We start from the raw sequence: 17,139 nt of genomic DNA, 5'->3' as shown, positions 1-17,139 counted from the left end.
CATCAAACAGAGAAAGGTGGTTTCCACACATACAGTGTATTTTACACTGCCACATTAATTCATAAAGTGTTTATGGCTTAATAAAGGCTTAATCCCAGACCTAAGTACCATCTAGCCTTCTGCTTATCCCACAAAATGAAAAGTCCTGGCTAAATTGTATTTTTTTGAGAGAACATTAATAAAATTCCCATTCTAATGGATCTGATTTTTAAGCACAGAGATCTGCATATACAGGTAATATTAAGTAATTTATTTTCTTTTTAAAGATTTATTTTTTTATTAACATATAATGTATTATTTGCCCCAGGGGTACAGATCTGTGAATCATCAGTCTTACACACTTCATGGCACCCTCCATAGCACATACCCTCCCCAATGTCCATAACCCAGCCACCCTCTCCCAGAAACTCTCAGTTTCCTTCATGAGATTAAGAATCTCTTATGGTTTGTCCCCCTCCTGATCCCATCTTGTTTCATTTTTTCCCTCCCTGCCCCCATGACTCCCCGCCCTATCTCTCAAATTCCTCATATCTGAGAGATCATACGATAATTGTGGTTAAAGATTTATTTTTAGAGAGAGAGAGCAAGACAGCACACACCTATAAGTGTAGGGTGGGAGAGAAACAAGGTGAAAGAGTCTTAAGCAGACTCTGCACTGAGCACAGAACCCACTTCGGAGCTCAATCTCACGATGCTGAGATCATGACCTGAGCCAAAACCAAGAGTCAGATGCTGAACTGACTGCCTGACCACATACCTCTAAGTAATTTTCGACTATATTTTAAACAAATGTAGACAGTGTCTAGACAGTTCAATCTTCAAAATGAGAGAATTACCTTACAAAGGTATCTTTAATGAATAGAATGAGAGATGGTTTTGCCTTAGTGAGAAAGTCCAAAACAATGTTCTATTCCAACTATTTTCATGTAATGGTCCACAGAAAGCAGAGGTCAGAGGGCAAGGAATAACAAAATGCAAAATTTGATTAAACTATTTACTTTTATAATTTTCTTATCCCAAAGGGGTTCAATCCGAACTTCTAATATATTAAAGACAACCAGAAATAAGAGGTGGTAATGGTAGGGGATGGCAGATAATTTCAGAGATAAAAATTTCAATTCTGCTTCTCAGAGAATCTTACAAACACAAGAATATTTTTAGCATTTCAAACACTTTGAGGAAACTGTTCAGAATCTATGCAATTTGTTTTAGATAGGTACTACAAGAGATGGATATACCCATATGTTGCCACACTCAAAGGTTTGCTCAAAGATAGTCTGACTTTTCAGACCATATAATAAGTAAATTCACTCTTTAAATATTTAACATGTTATAAAAATGATGAAACTGCTTACTGAAGAAAGAACTAGGAATATCCAAAGACTACCCTGGTAACTGTGTTTTTTGAAAAGAGGGGGAATCTGGGGCGCCTAGGTGGCTCAGTTGTTAAGCGTCTGCCTTTGGCTCAGGTCATGATCCCAGGGTCCTGGGATCAAGCCCCACATCAGGCTCCCTGCTCCACTTCTCCCTCTCCCACTCCCTCTGCTGTGTTCCTTCTCTAGCTGTGTTTTTCTCTGTTGAATAAATAAATTTAGAAGAAAAGGGGAATCAAAAAACCCAACAGTTCCCTATGGCCATATGACAAAATACTGATCTTCACTTCCTTATTACCTTCTACATCAACAAAATCAATTCACCCTTAGAACATGACACAACCAAGAAAAGCTGATTACTGCAACTATTGGGAAATCTGTTTCTTTCTCCTATGCTTATCAGAGCAAAATTTCACTTAAAAATTATGCCACCTTGGGTAAATGGTATCTCTGAGTCTCCATTTCCTCATTTGTAAAATGGGACTAATAACAGTACTAATACCTACAGCTATTAGGATATTAGGGAAGACAAAAATAAAAGCATATAAAGTACCTGGCACTCCTGCCAAGTGTTAGCTTAGTTGCAATGAGGCAGCATCAGTTGTGATACTGCTTTCCAAGCTCATAGCTGAACCAAATAAGCACCTATGTTTTTCTTTTTTAAAATATATTTTGGTTCAATCAATTGGTGTACAAATTATTAATTTTCTTTTAACAATCCCTATGTGACCCATTTCTTGCTTGTGTGTCTCCCAATGTCCCTCTGTATTCACTTAATATTGTCTCAGTGCTCATCTAAAAATAAAATATCAGAGAATGGAAAACCTGTCAGATTTAAATCTACTCAGTTTTGGGCACCTGGGTGGCTCAGTGGGTTAAGCCACTGCCTTTGGCTCAGGTCATGATCTCAGGGTCCTGGGATCGAGTCCTACATCGGGCTCTCTGCTCAGCAGGGAGCCTGCTTCCTCCTCTCTCTCTGCCTGCCTCTCTGCCTACTTGTGATCTCTCTCTGTCAAATAAATAAATATAATCTTTAAAAAATATATAAATAAATAAATAAATAAATAAATCTACTCAGTGTTTTACTGAAGTAAGAAATTCAGCAAAAAGGCCAAGGTTGAATCAAATACTGGTGGCTTTGAATGCTACTTGCAGATCATAATTCTTCCATTCCAAAGATAAACTTTTACCACTTTAAAAAAATATTTTGCCAATTTAGAACGAGTGAACAATAACCCATCTCTTCCACCTACTGTGAAGTGAAACTAAAAAGGTAAGTAAAAAAGGCATTATGCCAACTCTGTTACTTGTACAACTTTCCTACTTTAAAGAAATTCAATCATAATATTCATTTTTACAAGACAGTGAAAGTTCAAGGAACAACAGACTACCATAATTCTCCTCAGGTAGCCTTCAAAAAAAAAGGGTTTTTAAAAAATTTAGGAAATACCAACTTTATGTGAACTAATTAAAGCCAGAAGACACAACCAACTAATTAGATTTTGTTTTACTATATTTTAAGTGAAAGAGACACACCTGTTGACAAGTGTCCCTAGTTATTAGAGCTGGACCCATTAGACACTGTTGCTGTGCATATTCCAAATCTTGTATGTATACTGGATAGACAGCTGTGCCTCATTCCTGTATGAAACTTAAAGGGAAATGAGTACATCAGGGTTTTTCCTTTCTAAAGGTCAAATTACTTTCAGGAATGAACTTATCAATTCCTGAGAAAAGAGGAAGTACAATTGGACAGAGCTTTATTTAGGAGTATTTCAGAGGCTTAAAAAGTACCATCTTCCTTCTCACTTTCCCCACCTTTCTTTATGGTATGTTCCTGTCAAAATGAACACGTCACTGTTCCATCACTACTTTCACACTCACCTAGGAAATTCTGTTAATTGATATGATTTTAAACTGTGTCTATTCCTATAAAATTTTCAACAATAAAGTTAGCTCCCTTGCTCGCTCTCTGTAGGTCTCCACTGTTCAAATTATTTATCAGAAGTAGGAAATTTTTCTCTTTAAATGCTGTTTTTGTAACAAGTTTGACTATGAAACAGATTTCTGAACATTGCTGGGTTTTACCCAAATCTTTAAGAAACACTTTTTCATTACTTTAAGGTATCTAAACCATCTTCTTTCGAGAATTATGTTAGAGACAGAAAATAAACAATATACACAAATTAAAGTTAGGGTTTTCAGCCTTTTAAACTAAATTCAATATAAACAATGACAAAAACACACTCAACAGAGTTTGCAGTTCTAAAGTCAATCTCTATTTTGGAGTATCAAAAAGGTCAAATGAGCTTTCTTAAAGTTTATGCAACTTACTTCTATATCTCAATTTTGCAGGAGAGATTGCATTTTCCTTACTACTATCTTTTATAGCACTACTTCCTGCTGTTTAAAAGATCAAAAATCCTCCAAGAACAAAATATAGTAAGGTCAGAAAAATCCCCAAATACATTCTCATTCAAAAGGGACACAACCGGGACGCCTGGGTGGCTCAGTTGGTTGAGCAGCTGCCTTCGGCTCAGGTCATGATCCCAGCATTCTGGGATCGAGTCCCACATCGGGATCCTTGCTCCGCAGGGAGCCTGCTTCACCCTCTGACTCTGCCTTCCACTCTGTCTGCCTGTGCTCACTCTCGCTCGCTCTTTCTCTGACAAATAAATAAAATCTTAACAAAAAAACAAAAAAACAAAAAAAAACAAAAGGGACACAACCATTAACTATAGGTAAAAGTTACAAGTAAAGACAATGACTGAGAAATCTTCTGACAGAGGTTAGGGATTTAAAAAAAACTCACCACCCAGATGGAAGGTCCCAAGTTCTAACAGAACAATCCATTGAAGCACTTATTAACCAACGACCATCAGGACTGAAAGTCTTCAAATTAAAAAGAAAAAAAAAATACATATATAATGTGTAAAAGCTTAATGTCTGTGTATTTAACAGCTTAAAGAATGTAAGAAATGAAAGTAAGATGCAGGCTTCATGAAAAATAGTTTTCATGAGTAAAATTTAGACCACCTTATTTTATAAAAAAGAAGGTACTATTTCTTATATATCACTGTCTGGATATAGGTAAGAGTTAAGGTTTTATACGAATTACAAATAGCTTTAAAAGTTAACAGTATCATCCAATTTTCCAGAGGAAAAGATTACTCCATAATCTTTCATACTTAGGAGACAGTTAACAAACTGACTACAAAACATTTTTAGCATTCTGAGGACATTTAATTAGAAATATTTTGTTAGCCTAATTTCATTTATAAAGTTCTATAAAACAGAAGTTCCACTAAAAAGTCTATATATTAGACTGACTTTCTAAGAATCCAAAATGATTTTGAAGAATATAAATTCTCTTAAAATATTAAAGTCACTAAAGAATAACTTCTACTTTTACTTGTAGCTTCAGTTAAAAAACTTTTAAAATGATGTCTAATTTCTAAAATATAATTTAAAAACTACAGTAATCAGAATTTCAAAATAAATTTAAATAATAAACTACTTATGCTACCTTAAAATAGCTATATTTGTTCTCTTGATATAAATATAAATAATATTTATGATATGATATAATAATATGACAATATAAAAATATGAAAAATAGCTCTCATTTTCCTGTAGCACATATGGGGCTTAGATCAGCTCATATGTGAAAGAAGACCCCAAAACAAAAAACTTTAATTTTTATAATGGTAGATTATTTATCTAGGATTCTAAACACACCACAGGGATTATAAACATCTATATTAACAGCTGATAATGGGATGAGCAGACTCCAATCTGTTCACTTGGTTGCAATGATATAGTGGAAACTCAATCTTAAGGTACCATGAACCCAATTTACAGAATAGTGCACATTAACAAAGGAGGGAGAAAAATGACTCTCAAAGGCAAAGTTACGTCATAAATCCTCATAGATTTAATTGAACAGGAGTAGCTTATTACTAAATTGGAGATAATCCAGACACACAAGGTCAAAGTAACATCTGCAAAGGAAAGAAACACAAAGACCAAGCTGACACTGACTGCTTTCAAAAATGCATCCAAAAATTTCATCAAAATTACTCCACTCCTGCCCTCATTTCTATAGATGCTATCACAACAAATTCTGTCAATGGGTAGTTCTGCCAATCTCCTATCTGCAGAACAACACAATTTCCTGACATTTTCCCCCTATTTTAAGGAAACAGGTAACCATTACAAATTCTGACTTCTGGTGTGAGAATGGATAAATAAACGTAGCTGTTGGAATTGCCAGTGAATAGTTCAGATATTGTTTTAGTTTTTTCCTGTTTTCAAGTAAATTAAGGGGTCTGTAATTGATGAAAAAGAGCAATATATATTTAATATAGTCCTTACTTCTATATCTCAATTTTGCAGGAGAGATTGCATTTTCCACTTTTCAAATTATCATATCCCATTATATCATATCACATATCCACTATAAGAACATAATACCAAATTACACATCATATCACATATCCTATTATGAGAATGTAATAGTAAGCTCAAATACATTTTTACTGATTAAACTATTTCAGAGCTAAGAAATACAAACTAATTTTCTCACTTGGTAAATTATATACTCATATTAAGATTTTTACTAAAATCATCAAGAAATAACATTGAACTAGAATAAACCAGATACCATATACTTCAGGTTCCTACTATTTGTTACACATGCAGAAAATCAGAAATGAGTTCTCTCGGCCTAGTTTAATATTAAGTTAAAAATGATATACTTAGGTTTCAATAGGCCATTCATTCTCCAAAGTATACTTTAGCCTTATTTAGAGTTTAAGAGAAAAAGATGAACTCTAGGATTTATACTTTCCCCATCCTCCCTGATGGGATTAACTCCTTGAGAAATATTAAACTTTATCTTCTAAATTTTCTTTAAAAATCTATTCTTTGGAAATTAGTTTCCAAATTATTTATCTTGAGTATCTCAAATGATAAATTTAATGCTACTAAAAGATAATAGTTATTTTTACCCTAAAAAGAAACAGAATTTAGCCAATTTCTATTTAAACATCAAAAGTTCATTTTACCAGGTCATTTATTTGGCCTTGGTGTCCAGAAAACTCTCTGACAATCTTCCTAGTTTCAATGTCCAGAACACTAATGGAAAAGTCATCCAAAGCAAGTCCCAGAATGCCACTAGTAAGATAAATACACAAGTGTTAATAAAAAACCAACAAACCTTTAACTAAAAACTCAGTCATTTTTATTTTGCTAATAATCTAGTATACCCATGAGGAACAAGCAGAATTCTGTCCTTTTACATTAAATGTCTAATTTTCTCACTTGGTTAATTAGGTACTCATATTAAGACTTTTACTAAAATCATCAAGAAGAAAATCCATAATCATTAAAGGAAAAACTTTACCTGTCTCTATGTAGCAGCATCATATTTGGAGATGAGTCAAGGCTCATAGAATGGATTAAAATTTTGTTTTTAAAGTTCCAGAACTTGAGTAATCCTTCACTACCAGTTGTAATCGTCAACTGGTTTAATCCATCCACTGCAACACCTCTGACAGATCCTTTATGAGCTTAAAAGCACATGTTAAAAGAAAAAAGAAATAAGAATTGGCATTGCCTCCCTGAACACTACACAAAGTAATTCCATCATTTAAATATCTAAGTTCCCTTAAAATCTTTAAATTAAGCTGGATTCCAGGGAAAAGGGAGATTATTATATTGCTCTAGCTAAAACAAACCCATCAGGATGATGCTACAAAGATGAAGATTTTCTGTTTAATGCAAGGGGAAAAAAACAAAAATTTTAATTTGAATAATATTCACTTTCCCCTAATCTATCAATGATTTCATTCTCTTTAAGTATTTCAACATGGTGTTTATAGTAGGTGTAATGGCAGTAACTGCCAGATAGGGTTGGCAATAACCCACCTACAACTTTAGCAAATGGCCTGGCACTCAAGAATTTAATAAATGCCTGAGACAGTTATTAGCCTTGTATCTTTCTACATTATTATTTTTTAAATAAGAAAAAGGAAATGAATTCAATACCTTGATCCTCACCAAAACTTCCTCGATGTATACCAGACTGCATGTTATATACATCTACAGCTCCTGATGAGAGACCAATTACAGCAAAGTTTCCACAAGAAGTTATATCTACTGCCTTAGAAAGAAAAAAAATTTAAACAAACAATACAGAAAATAAAATTTTTACTGTACTTTATCCTTTACAAATATCTTTTTACCTATTAATTATCTCTTTAAAAAAAGAAGCATGCTAAATGAATTGCCTCATTAATTTTCTTAAACACAATGTAATTATACTTGGACACATAGGAAATAGCTGCTTGATTCTATTCCCATTCTTGAAGAAGTATAAAGAAATATTATCCAAGAAAATAAAACATAACCAAAGTTAACTCAATTGAAATGTACGAACTTAGGAGAACTATATTTTTTTTTTATAAGATTTTATTTATTTGAGAGAGATTTATTGAGAGAGATCACAAGCAGGCAGAGAGGCAGGCAGAGAGAGAGGAGGAAGCAGGCTCCCTGCTAAGCAGAGAGCCTGATATGGGGCTCGATCCCAGGACTCCGAGTTCATGACCTGATCTGAAGGCAGCGGCTTAACCCGCTGAGCCACCCAGGCGCCCCACGAGAACTATATTTCTGTTGGCCTTCCATTTTTAATTTATTCATAACAGTGCTAAAGTCAAAGTATTCTACTGCTTAATTTCTTTATGTTACCTTACTTAAATAACTGCATATACAGCGGATATAAAACTGAAAACATATCATTAGTTAGCTTGTCCAAAGAAAAGGCCCAAAATGTCTTGATTATACCTACTAGGAAGGGACTACATAAGATATTCCATAGAAAACATTTAGTTTGTAAGTAGTTTCTGTAAAATAACTCATATTTTAATATTAAAATGTCACAGGGGTGCCTGGGTGGCTCGTTGGTTGGGCAACTGCCTTCAGCTCGGGTCATGATCCCAGGGTCCTGGGATCAAGCCCCGAATTGGGCTCCCTGCTCAGCAGGAAGCCTGCTTCTCCCTTTCCCACTCCCCAGCTTGTGTTCCCTCGCTCGCTGTGTCGCTCTCTGTCAAATAAATAAATAAAATCTTTAAAAATAATATTAAAATGTCAGTATTTTATTAACAAAATATCTTTTTTTCCTGTGTTAAAAAGTACTGGAAGGGCGCCTGGGTGGGTCAGTGGGTTAAAGCCTCTGCCTTCGGCTCAGGTCATGATCCCAGGGTCATGGGATCGAGCCCCGTGTTGGTCTCTCTGCTCAGCATGGAGCCTGCTTCCCTACCTCTCTCTCTGCCTGCCTCTCTGGCTGCTTGTATCTCGGTCAAATAAATAAATAAAATCTTGAAAAAAAAAAAAAAAGTGAGACTGGATATGTACTAGATAGCCAGAGAAATCCCTGAGTGCCACTGTGTGTCAATCAGATATCATTGATAAAATGATAATTGAAAAGATAACTGAAAAACTTGGTGAATTTATGCCTAAGAGAGAGATGACTTTTAATACCTATAAGAAAATATTTAATAGAGGCTATTAACTGTGCAAAGAAGCATATAGCTGATAACCAAGTCAAGAAAAATTTATATAGCATTCTCAGAAGTATGTTCCATTACATATATATTTTTCTAGGTAATTATAGTGCATTCCTTAAAAAACATTTTAGGTAGGAAATTATAAACTTTTTTTTTTTAAAAGATTTTATTTATTTGAGAGAGAGAGAGAAAGCATAAGAGAGAGAGAGTATGAGAGGAGAGAGGTCAGCAGGAGAAGCAGATTCCCTGCCAAGCAGGGAGCCTGACGCAGGACTCAATCCCGGGACTCCGGGATCATAACCTGAGCCGAACGCAGTCACTCAACCAACTGAGCCACCCAGGTGCCCCAAAATATGGACCAATCTTAAAAAATATCCTATTTTCCTAAGTAGAACACATATACAATCTTACCTATTTTGAATAACTCATAAATAAATATTTATGCTATGTTATATAGTTATGCTCTCAGAAACTAATAGAGATACTTGGCTATATCCTTCAAGTAATAAAGGCCCCTAGAATTTGCATTTATTTTAATATTATTTACTACTGTTAATGGGCCTGTTTCTGGCTCCTCTTCTAATTTAGTTATGATCTATTATCAAACAAAGCAATTATAAAAAATGAATAAGCTGAGAGAATTACCTTGGGTAACAAACTACTTTAAGTACAGACCTCTGATAAATACTTTTGTTTGTTACTTATTGGTTACTGGTTTTGTTCCAAGTAGCTTTGTGTTTGCCAAATGACTCAGCACCAGTTAAGTATCATTGTATATACATATACTAGATGTCACATGAGTGATCACTGTAAGCTATGAGTTGTTAACATAGGTCCTAGAATGAGTGGTTGTAGGTTCAAATTCCAGCTCTTTCATTTACTAGCTTTGCTGACCTTAGGCATGTTCATCATTATTACACTAAGCCTCAATTTTATTGTCTATAAAAAAAGGCTAATGGCAGACAATATCATAGGATTATTGCAAAGATAATATAAAATAATACATGTTAGGCACAGAGCCTAGGAGAAAGTAAGCACACAAAAAAATGTTAGCTGTAATTATCATCACCACTACTAGTACACAGCTACTCAAAACTGTGTAGGTAAACTTAAGAAGCTTAAGATAAAATATCTACAATTCTGAAAATAGTATAAGTACTTAAAACTGGACTTTGTACTGTGGAGAATAGAGCATACACACTTACAAAAAACTATGTCCAAATAGGATCAAATGTGGAATTACACTTTTAATAAGTGAGCAATAGAGGTGCTCTACTAAATCTAATTAACTAAATAACCATTAAATCTAATTAAGTTCAGCAAGATTTCAATGTACTAGGAATGAACAAAACAAAATTAAGGAATGAACTCCATTTATATTAGCATTAAGAAGAGTAAGATACCAGGAAAAACTTAACCAAAGAAGTATGAGACTTGTACACTGACAACTACAAAATATTGCTGACAGAAATTAAAGCTCTAAATTAATGGAAAAACATCACATGTTTGTTATCAGAAGTAATGTTAAGATGGTAATGCTCCTCAAATTGATCTACGGAATCAACAAAACCTGTATCAAAATCCTAGCTGCTTTCATTGCAGAAATTGACAAACAGATCCTAAAATTCACCTGGAAATGCAAGAGACCATTTCCTTGCATTTCAAGACTGTTTTGGCAACCAAAACAATCTTGAAAAAAGAACAAACTTGGAGGATTCAATCTTTGATTTCAAAATTTAATACAAAGATACCTTAGTCAAGACAGTATGGTACTGATTAACAACAGACATATAAAACATTAGACGAGAATGGAGAAATCCAGAAATAAACCCTTACATCCTTGTCAAATTTATTTTTGGTGAACATGAGAAGATTATGCAATGGGGTAAAGAATATAGCCTTTTGAATATGATGCTCTGACGACTAGATATCCAAATGCAAAAGAATAAATCAGGACCCCTACATTACACCATACATAAAAATTAACCCAGAAAGGATCACCAATTTAAATTAAGAGCTAAATTTATGAAACTCTTAGATCAAATCACAGGGGTAAATCTTCATGGCCCTCAGTAAGGCAGCGATTTCTCAAAAACCACAGTCAATTAAGAAAAAAAAGACAGGCTGGACTAAATCAAAATTAAAAACTCTTCCAATGAAAACGTTATCAGTAATAAAATGAAATGGCAGCCCACAGAATGGGGGGAAAAACATTGCAAATCACATATCTGATAAGGGACATGCATCCAGAATACATCAAGAACCTTTACAACTCAATATAAAAAGAAAAATAACCCCTTAAATGGGCAGAGTCTTGAACAGAAATTTCTCCAAAGAAGACATATGATGAGCACATGAAAGATCCTCAACCATTGTTAAATCACGAGGGAAACACAAATTTAAATCACAATGAGATACTATTTCATACCAACTAGGATGGCAATAATCAAAAAGGCAGACAATCACAAGTGTTGGCTAGGACAGACAGAAATTAGAAACCTTATACACTGCTAGTGGAAATGTAAAAAGATATAGTCACTTTGGAAAACAGGTTAGCAGTTCCTCACAAATGTTAAACACAGAGCTGCATTATGACTTAACAATTCTAGTCCTAGGTATAAATGCAGAGAAACAAAAACATATGTTCACATAAAAACTTACGCAATGTTCGCATTGTTTATAACAGCCAAGAAGGAGAAACAACAAAAACCCATCAAATCATCAATGGCTAAATAAAATGTGGTTTATACACAAAATGGAATATTATTAAGCAATAAAAGCAGCAAAGTATTAAACATGCTACAACATGAATAAACTGTGAAAACATTATGCTAAGTGAAGGAGAAGCCAATCAGAAAGACCATATATTATATGATTCCATTTAAATTAAATGCCCAGAATAGAAAAATCTATAGAAATAAAAAGCACATTGCAGTCACCTAAGTTAAGGAGATGGGAGAGGGGGATGTGACAGAATGGAGTTTCTTTCTTTCTTTCTTTCTTTTTTTAAGATTTTATTTATTTATTTGACAGACCGAGATCACAAGTAGGCTGAGAGGGAGGCAGAGAGAGAGGAGGAAGCAGGCGACCTGCCGAGCAGAGAGCCCTACGCGGGCTCCATTCCAGGACCCTGGGATCATGACCTGAACCCAAAACAGAGGCTTTAACCCACTAGCCACCCAGGTGTCCCCAGAATGGAGTTTCTTTCTAAGGTGATAAGAATATTCTAAAATTGGACTGACTGAATTTTAGTAATGACTGCACAATCCTATGAATATACTAAAAATCACTGAACTGTACACTTTAAATGAGAGAATTTCATAGTATGTGAGTTATATCAGTAAAACTGTTTTTAAAAAAGCAGGAGTTATACTCTGGTTTCTCTTCAGATCGCATAAATCTTTCGCATTTTACTAAAAAAGCAGGAGCATCAATTCTGCAAACCAAATTTGACACTGCTACTTTACATCTTAAATCTGAACCCAACAAAGTAGACTTACATGTAAACTAAAACAAACAAAAACAAAATTTCTTAACATAAGTAAAGTTTTAAGTAAACACTAGCATTTAAAAGCTGCATTTAAGAAAGGCTTAGAATTGAAGTCAGAATTTATAAGGCACTTCTCAAGAGACAAACGTAAGAAAAAAAATAAAATATTTAAATAACTTGTTTATTAAAGAGTTAACTAAAGAGTTAACTAAATCTTATCCCTGTAACGAAAGAAATCAAGAAAAAAAGAAATAAAGAAAGAAAGAAAGAAAGTTGGGGGCCTGGGTGGCTCAGTGGGTTAAAGCCTCTGCCTTCAGCTCAGGTCATGATCCCAGGGTCCTGGGATAGAGCCCCACATCGGGCTCTCTGCTCAGCAGGGAGCCTGCTTACCCCCCACTCCGCCCCGCCTGCCTCTCTGCCTACTTGTGATCTGTCTGTCAAATAAATAAATAAAATCTTTAAGAAAAAAAAAAAAAAAAAAAGAAACCTTAAGATTCACATTCCCTGAATATAGTACTATACATTCAACATAATTAAGGTAAGAAAGTTCATTGATAAATGCTGAATTCATCTTCAAAGGGTATTCTGAGTAATCCTATATCAATTAGAAAACTAAAATAATGGGACGCCTGGGTGGCTCAGTGGGTTAAGCCGCTGCTTTCGGCTCAGGTCATGATCTCAGGGTACTGAGATCGAGTCCCACATCGGGCTCTCTGCTCAGCAGGGAGCCTGCTTCCTCCTCTCTCTCTCTGCCTACTTGTAATCTCTCTCTGTCAAATAAATAAATAAAATCTTTAAAAAAAAAAAAAGAAAAGAAAACTAAAATAATATACTATATCTGATTAAGAAAAGCTTAACTTAAATCTAAAATAAATCTCTACCATTGCAAAACTTAACATTATTAGGGAATAATTTCAAAATGTTAAATATTTTCTTTCAACCAGTATTATCATTAATAAACCTGAGTATAAGATTACCACAGACAGTTTTATAGGAGAAAATGCTCTTATAAAAAACTCACGCTCACTTACAGTTGCAGTTATGTCATCTTTCTTCAGCTCTTTTGGCTTGAGAAAGTAAGCACCTATTGTAGATCTCTGATAATTCCAGGTTGAACAAGATAATTTACCTTGATGGCAAGCAATGATACTATCCCAGTCACTTTCACGAGCTTCCTCTAAAACATAATAAAAATAATAAATCAAATTACATTTTATTCCCTCATCATTCGCCTTTTATTAAGTATATAATATTCATATTTTTATTAACCTCTAGACACATGATGGTTTTTTTTGTTTGTTTGTTTGTTTGTTTTTTTTTTTTAGACACATGATGGTTTACAGGTAATTCTGGATAGCACTGAGCTTCTAATCTAACAAGGGATTCTGATTAGAAGAAACTATATCACTTCTCGGCCTTTCGGCTAAGATCAAGTATAAAAGAAACTATAATAAAGAATATAGTGTCTAATAAAAGCACTCAGGAAGTTTACTAAGAGATTTGAGGACAGAAATAACTGGCTCCCAGAAAGAAGCAGTAAAACAAATAGCAATTAATGGGGGAGCAGGAAACAGGGACACAAACAGGTTCAAGAGTAACATGAACAAAATGAAACATAGCTAGTATTTCCCTGAGAAGGATGGGAAGCAGGCAAGGCAACTGGGGCCACATATCACAAAGAATCATGAAAGCCATGTTATGGAGAGGAGACTGCATCCTATAAATAATAAGGGCCTCTGAAAGGTTTTTAAGCAGGTGAGTGACATGATTCAGATGTTTTAGGAAGATCACTCAGCTCTAAGCAAAAAATAGGAGGTGGTCAAAAGTAAATTTACAGAAAAAAGAAACCATTATCTGGTTGATACAATAACCTCGAAATGGAAATGGTGCCTTATTTCTATGATAACTTTCACTGAACAATCCCATCACCTGTCTACATTTTTCTTAGAATCACTTCTTTGAATCAACACCACTCAAATGATGTAGCATAATAAGACCTCAATGTATTCTGATTTTGATTAAATTAGAGCTGGATGTTCTCCATTCTTACCTTTTTAACATTAGTGACTCTCATTATACCAGGCATATAACAGATTAAGAAGTGTTACAAAATGAAATACCAAACACTATTTATTAATAAGTCTTACAGAGAAGAACAAAACTTGAAATTAAAAGGTAACAATTTCAAATTATAGGTGACCCTTTTTTAGTCTTCACATTAGATGTGCATACACTTGGCATTACTTCCAAATGTTTATTAATATTTGCAAAAACATTTTTTAAAATGAAGAAAATTTAAAAACAGATAGTAGGAAAAATAAAAAATAAAGTAGAACTTCTCTCAAAACAGGGTATTAAGTTACTTACCAGCTGCAAATTTTGTGATGGGTGGAAGTCTTACTGATATGGCATTCTGAAGTCCTTTACGTTTGACTCTTTTTTTATTTATTAATCCTAGGGTTGAGGGAGAGGAGAATATAGCTAAGAGCTTCTTAATGAAATAAGTATGTAACAGAAAAGCTATTCCTTGTCACATAACTACAAAGTTCAAGATACTCCTATTTAAGTCAGAAGCCATATAAAGATGTTATTACCACTATTATTTAATCATTTATGAAATTCAATCTATAACATAAGTAATTGAAAAATGAAAGTAAAAATAATCATTTTTTACAGATGACAGTCATACACTCATGTTAATCAAGAAAAACAATCAAATAATTATTTGAAGTAATAATCATTTCATTGGACCACATATAGAAACAATTAAAAAAAAAAAAACAATGACTGGCACAAAAACAGACACATAGACCAGTGGAATAGAGCACAGAGTCCAGATATGGACCCTCAATTCTGTTGTCAAATAATCTTCAACAAAGCAGGAGAAAATATACAGTGGAAAAAAGACAGTCTCTTTAATAAATGGTGATGGGAAATTGGACAGCTATGTGTAGAAGAATGAAACTCAGCGATTCTCTTTCACCATATACAAAAATAAACTCGAAATGAATAAAAGATGTCAATATGAGGCAGGAATCTATCAAAATCCTAAAGTAGAGCATAGGCAGTAACCTCTTCAACATTGGCCACAGCAACTTCTTTCAAGACATTTCTCCAAAGGTAAAAGAAACAAAAGCAAATATGAACTTTTGGGACTTCATCAAGATCAAAAGCTTCTGCACAGCAAAGGAAACAGTCAACAAAACAAAGAGGCAACCCACGGAATGGGAGAAGATACTCGCAAATGACACTATAGACAAAGGGCTGCTATCAGAGATCTATAAAGAACTCCTCAAACTCAACACCAAAGAACAGATACTCATATCAAAAAATGGGCAGAAGACATGAACAGACACTTCTCCAAAGAAGACATACAAATGGCTAACAGACACATGAAAAAATGTTCATCATCATAAGCCACCAGGGAGATTCAAATCAAAACCATATTGAGATACCACCTTACATCAGTCTGAATGGCCAAAATCAACAACACAGCAAACAATAAGTGCTAGAGAGGATGTGGAGAAAGGGGAACCCTCTTAGACCGTTGGTGGGAATGCAAATTGGTGCAGCCACTTTGGAAAACAGTGTGGAGAGTCCTTAAGAAATTAAAAATAGAGCTACCCTATAACCCTGCAATTGCACTACTGGGTATCTACCCCAAAGATACAGATGTAGTGAAAAGAAGGGCCATCTGTACCACAATGTTCACAGCAGCAACGGCCACAGTCGCCGAACTGTGAAAGAATCAAGATGCCCTTCAATGGATGAATGGATAAGGAAGATGTGGTCCATATACACTATGGAGTATTATGCCTCCATCAGAAAGGAAAAAATACCCAACTTTCCTATCAATATGACCAGGACTGGAAAAGATTATGTTGAATGAAAGAAGTCAAGCAGAGAGAGTCAATTATCATATGGTTTCACTTACTTGTGAAGCATAAGGAATAACACAGAAGACATTTGGGAAATGGAAAGAAGTGAGCTGGGGGAAATCGGAGGGGGAGACAAACCATGAGAGACTGTGGACTCTGAGAAACAAACTGAGGATTTTGGAGGGGGTGGGGTGAGCTTGGTGGTGGGTATTATGGAGGGCACATACTGCATGGAGCACTGGGTGTGGTGCATAAACAATGGAATTTGGAACACTGAAAAAAAATTAAATAATAAAAAAACCAAAAAACAAAAAACCACAATTGAGTTCCTATGGTGCAGTAATATCTAATATCATTGTAATTATGTTGTAATTACAATGTTATGTATTCTTATATGCTAATTATTAAATATTAAAAATTACAGGGTAGAAATACAATGAACAAAGATCACACCCATAATACTAGCAAAAAACTAAATTATTAGCAAATTATATCAAAATACATAAAATGCCACTGAATAATCTCAAATATGTAGGAACAATAGGAGGAAAACTAAAAATAACTTCACTGAAATACAACTTAATGAGGATATATCATATCCCTAGATGTGAAGATTATCTTACAAATAATCAATCTCTTCTGTGAATTTCAGTTATCACTTTGGATGCTGATTAAACAATGATCCAAAAAGGCATGCCCGGGTGGCTCAGTCAGTTAAGTGTCCACTTTTGGCTGGCGTCATGATCCTAGGGTCCTGGGATCAAGCCCCACTTCAGGCCTCCTATTCAGTGGGGAGCCTGCTTCTCCTTCTCCCTCATATTTTCTATAGCTCT

General features: G+C 34.5%; 1 protein-coding gene across 1 annotated transcript in view; it reads right to left on the bottom strand.

Moving 5' to 3' along the window:
- The window catches only part of WDR36 (WD repeat domain 36), a 43,894-nt gene that overhangs the window by 13,477 nt on the left and 13,278 nt on the right, over positions 1–17,139 (bottom strand). The window contains exons 11-16 of the mRNA XM_082723718.1: positions 14,796–14,882; positions 13,460–13,605; positions 7,422–7,536; positions 6,778–6,943; positions 6,440–6,548; positions 4,186–4,265 (exon numbers count right to left, since the gene is read on the bottom strand). Coding sequence (XP_082579844.1) covers positions 4,186–4,265; positions 6,440–6,548; positions 6,778–6,943; positions 7,422–7,536; positions 13,460–13,605; positions 14,796–14,882 — 703 coding nt within the window. The remainder of the gene's footprint in view (positions 1–4,185; positions 4,266–6,439; positions 6,549–6,777; positions 6,944–7,421; positions 7,537–13,459; positions 13,606–14,795; positions 14,883–17,139) is intronic.

The sequence above is a fragment of the Mustela nivalis genome (assembly GCF_964662115.1).
Source record: "Mustela nivalis genome assembly, chromosome: 3".
Lineage (NCBI taxonomy): Eukaryota > Metazoa > Chordata > Mammalia > Carnivora > Mustelidae > Mustela > Mustela nivalis.
The sequence above is the reverse complement of the archived record's forward strand: the minus strand, read 5'-3'. Positions and strand labels throughout refer to the sequence as shown.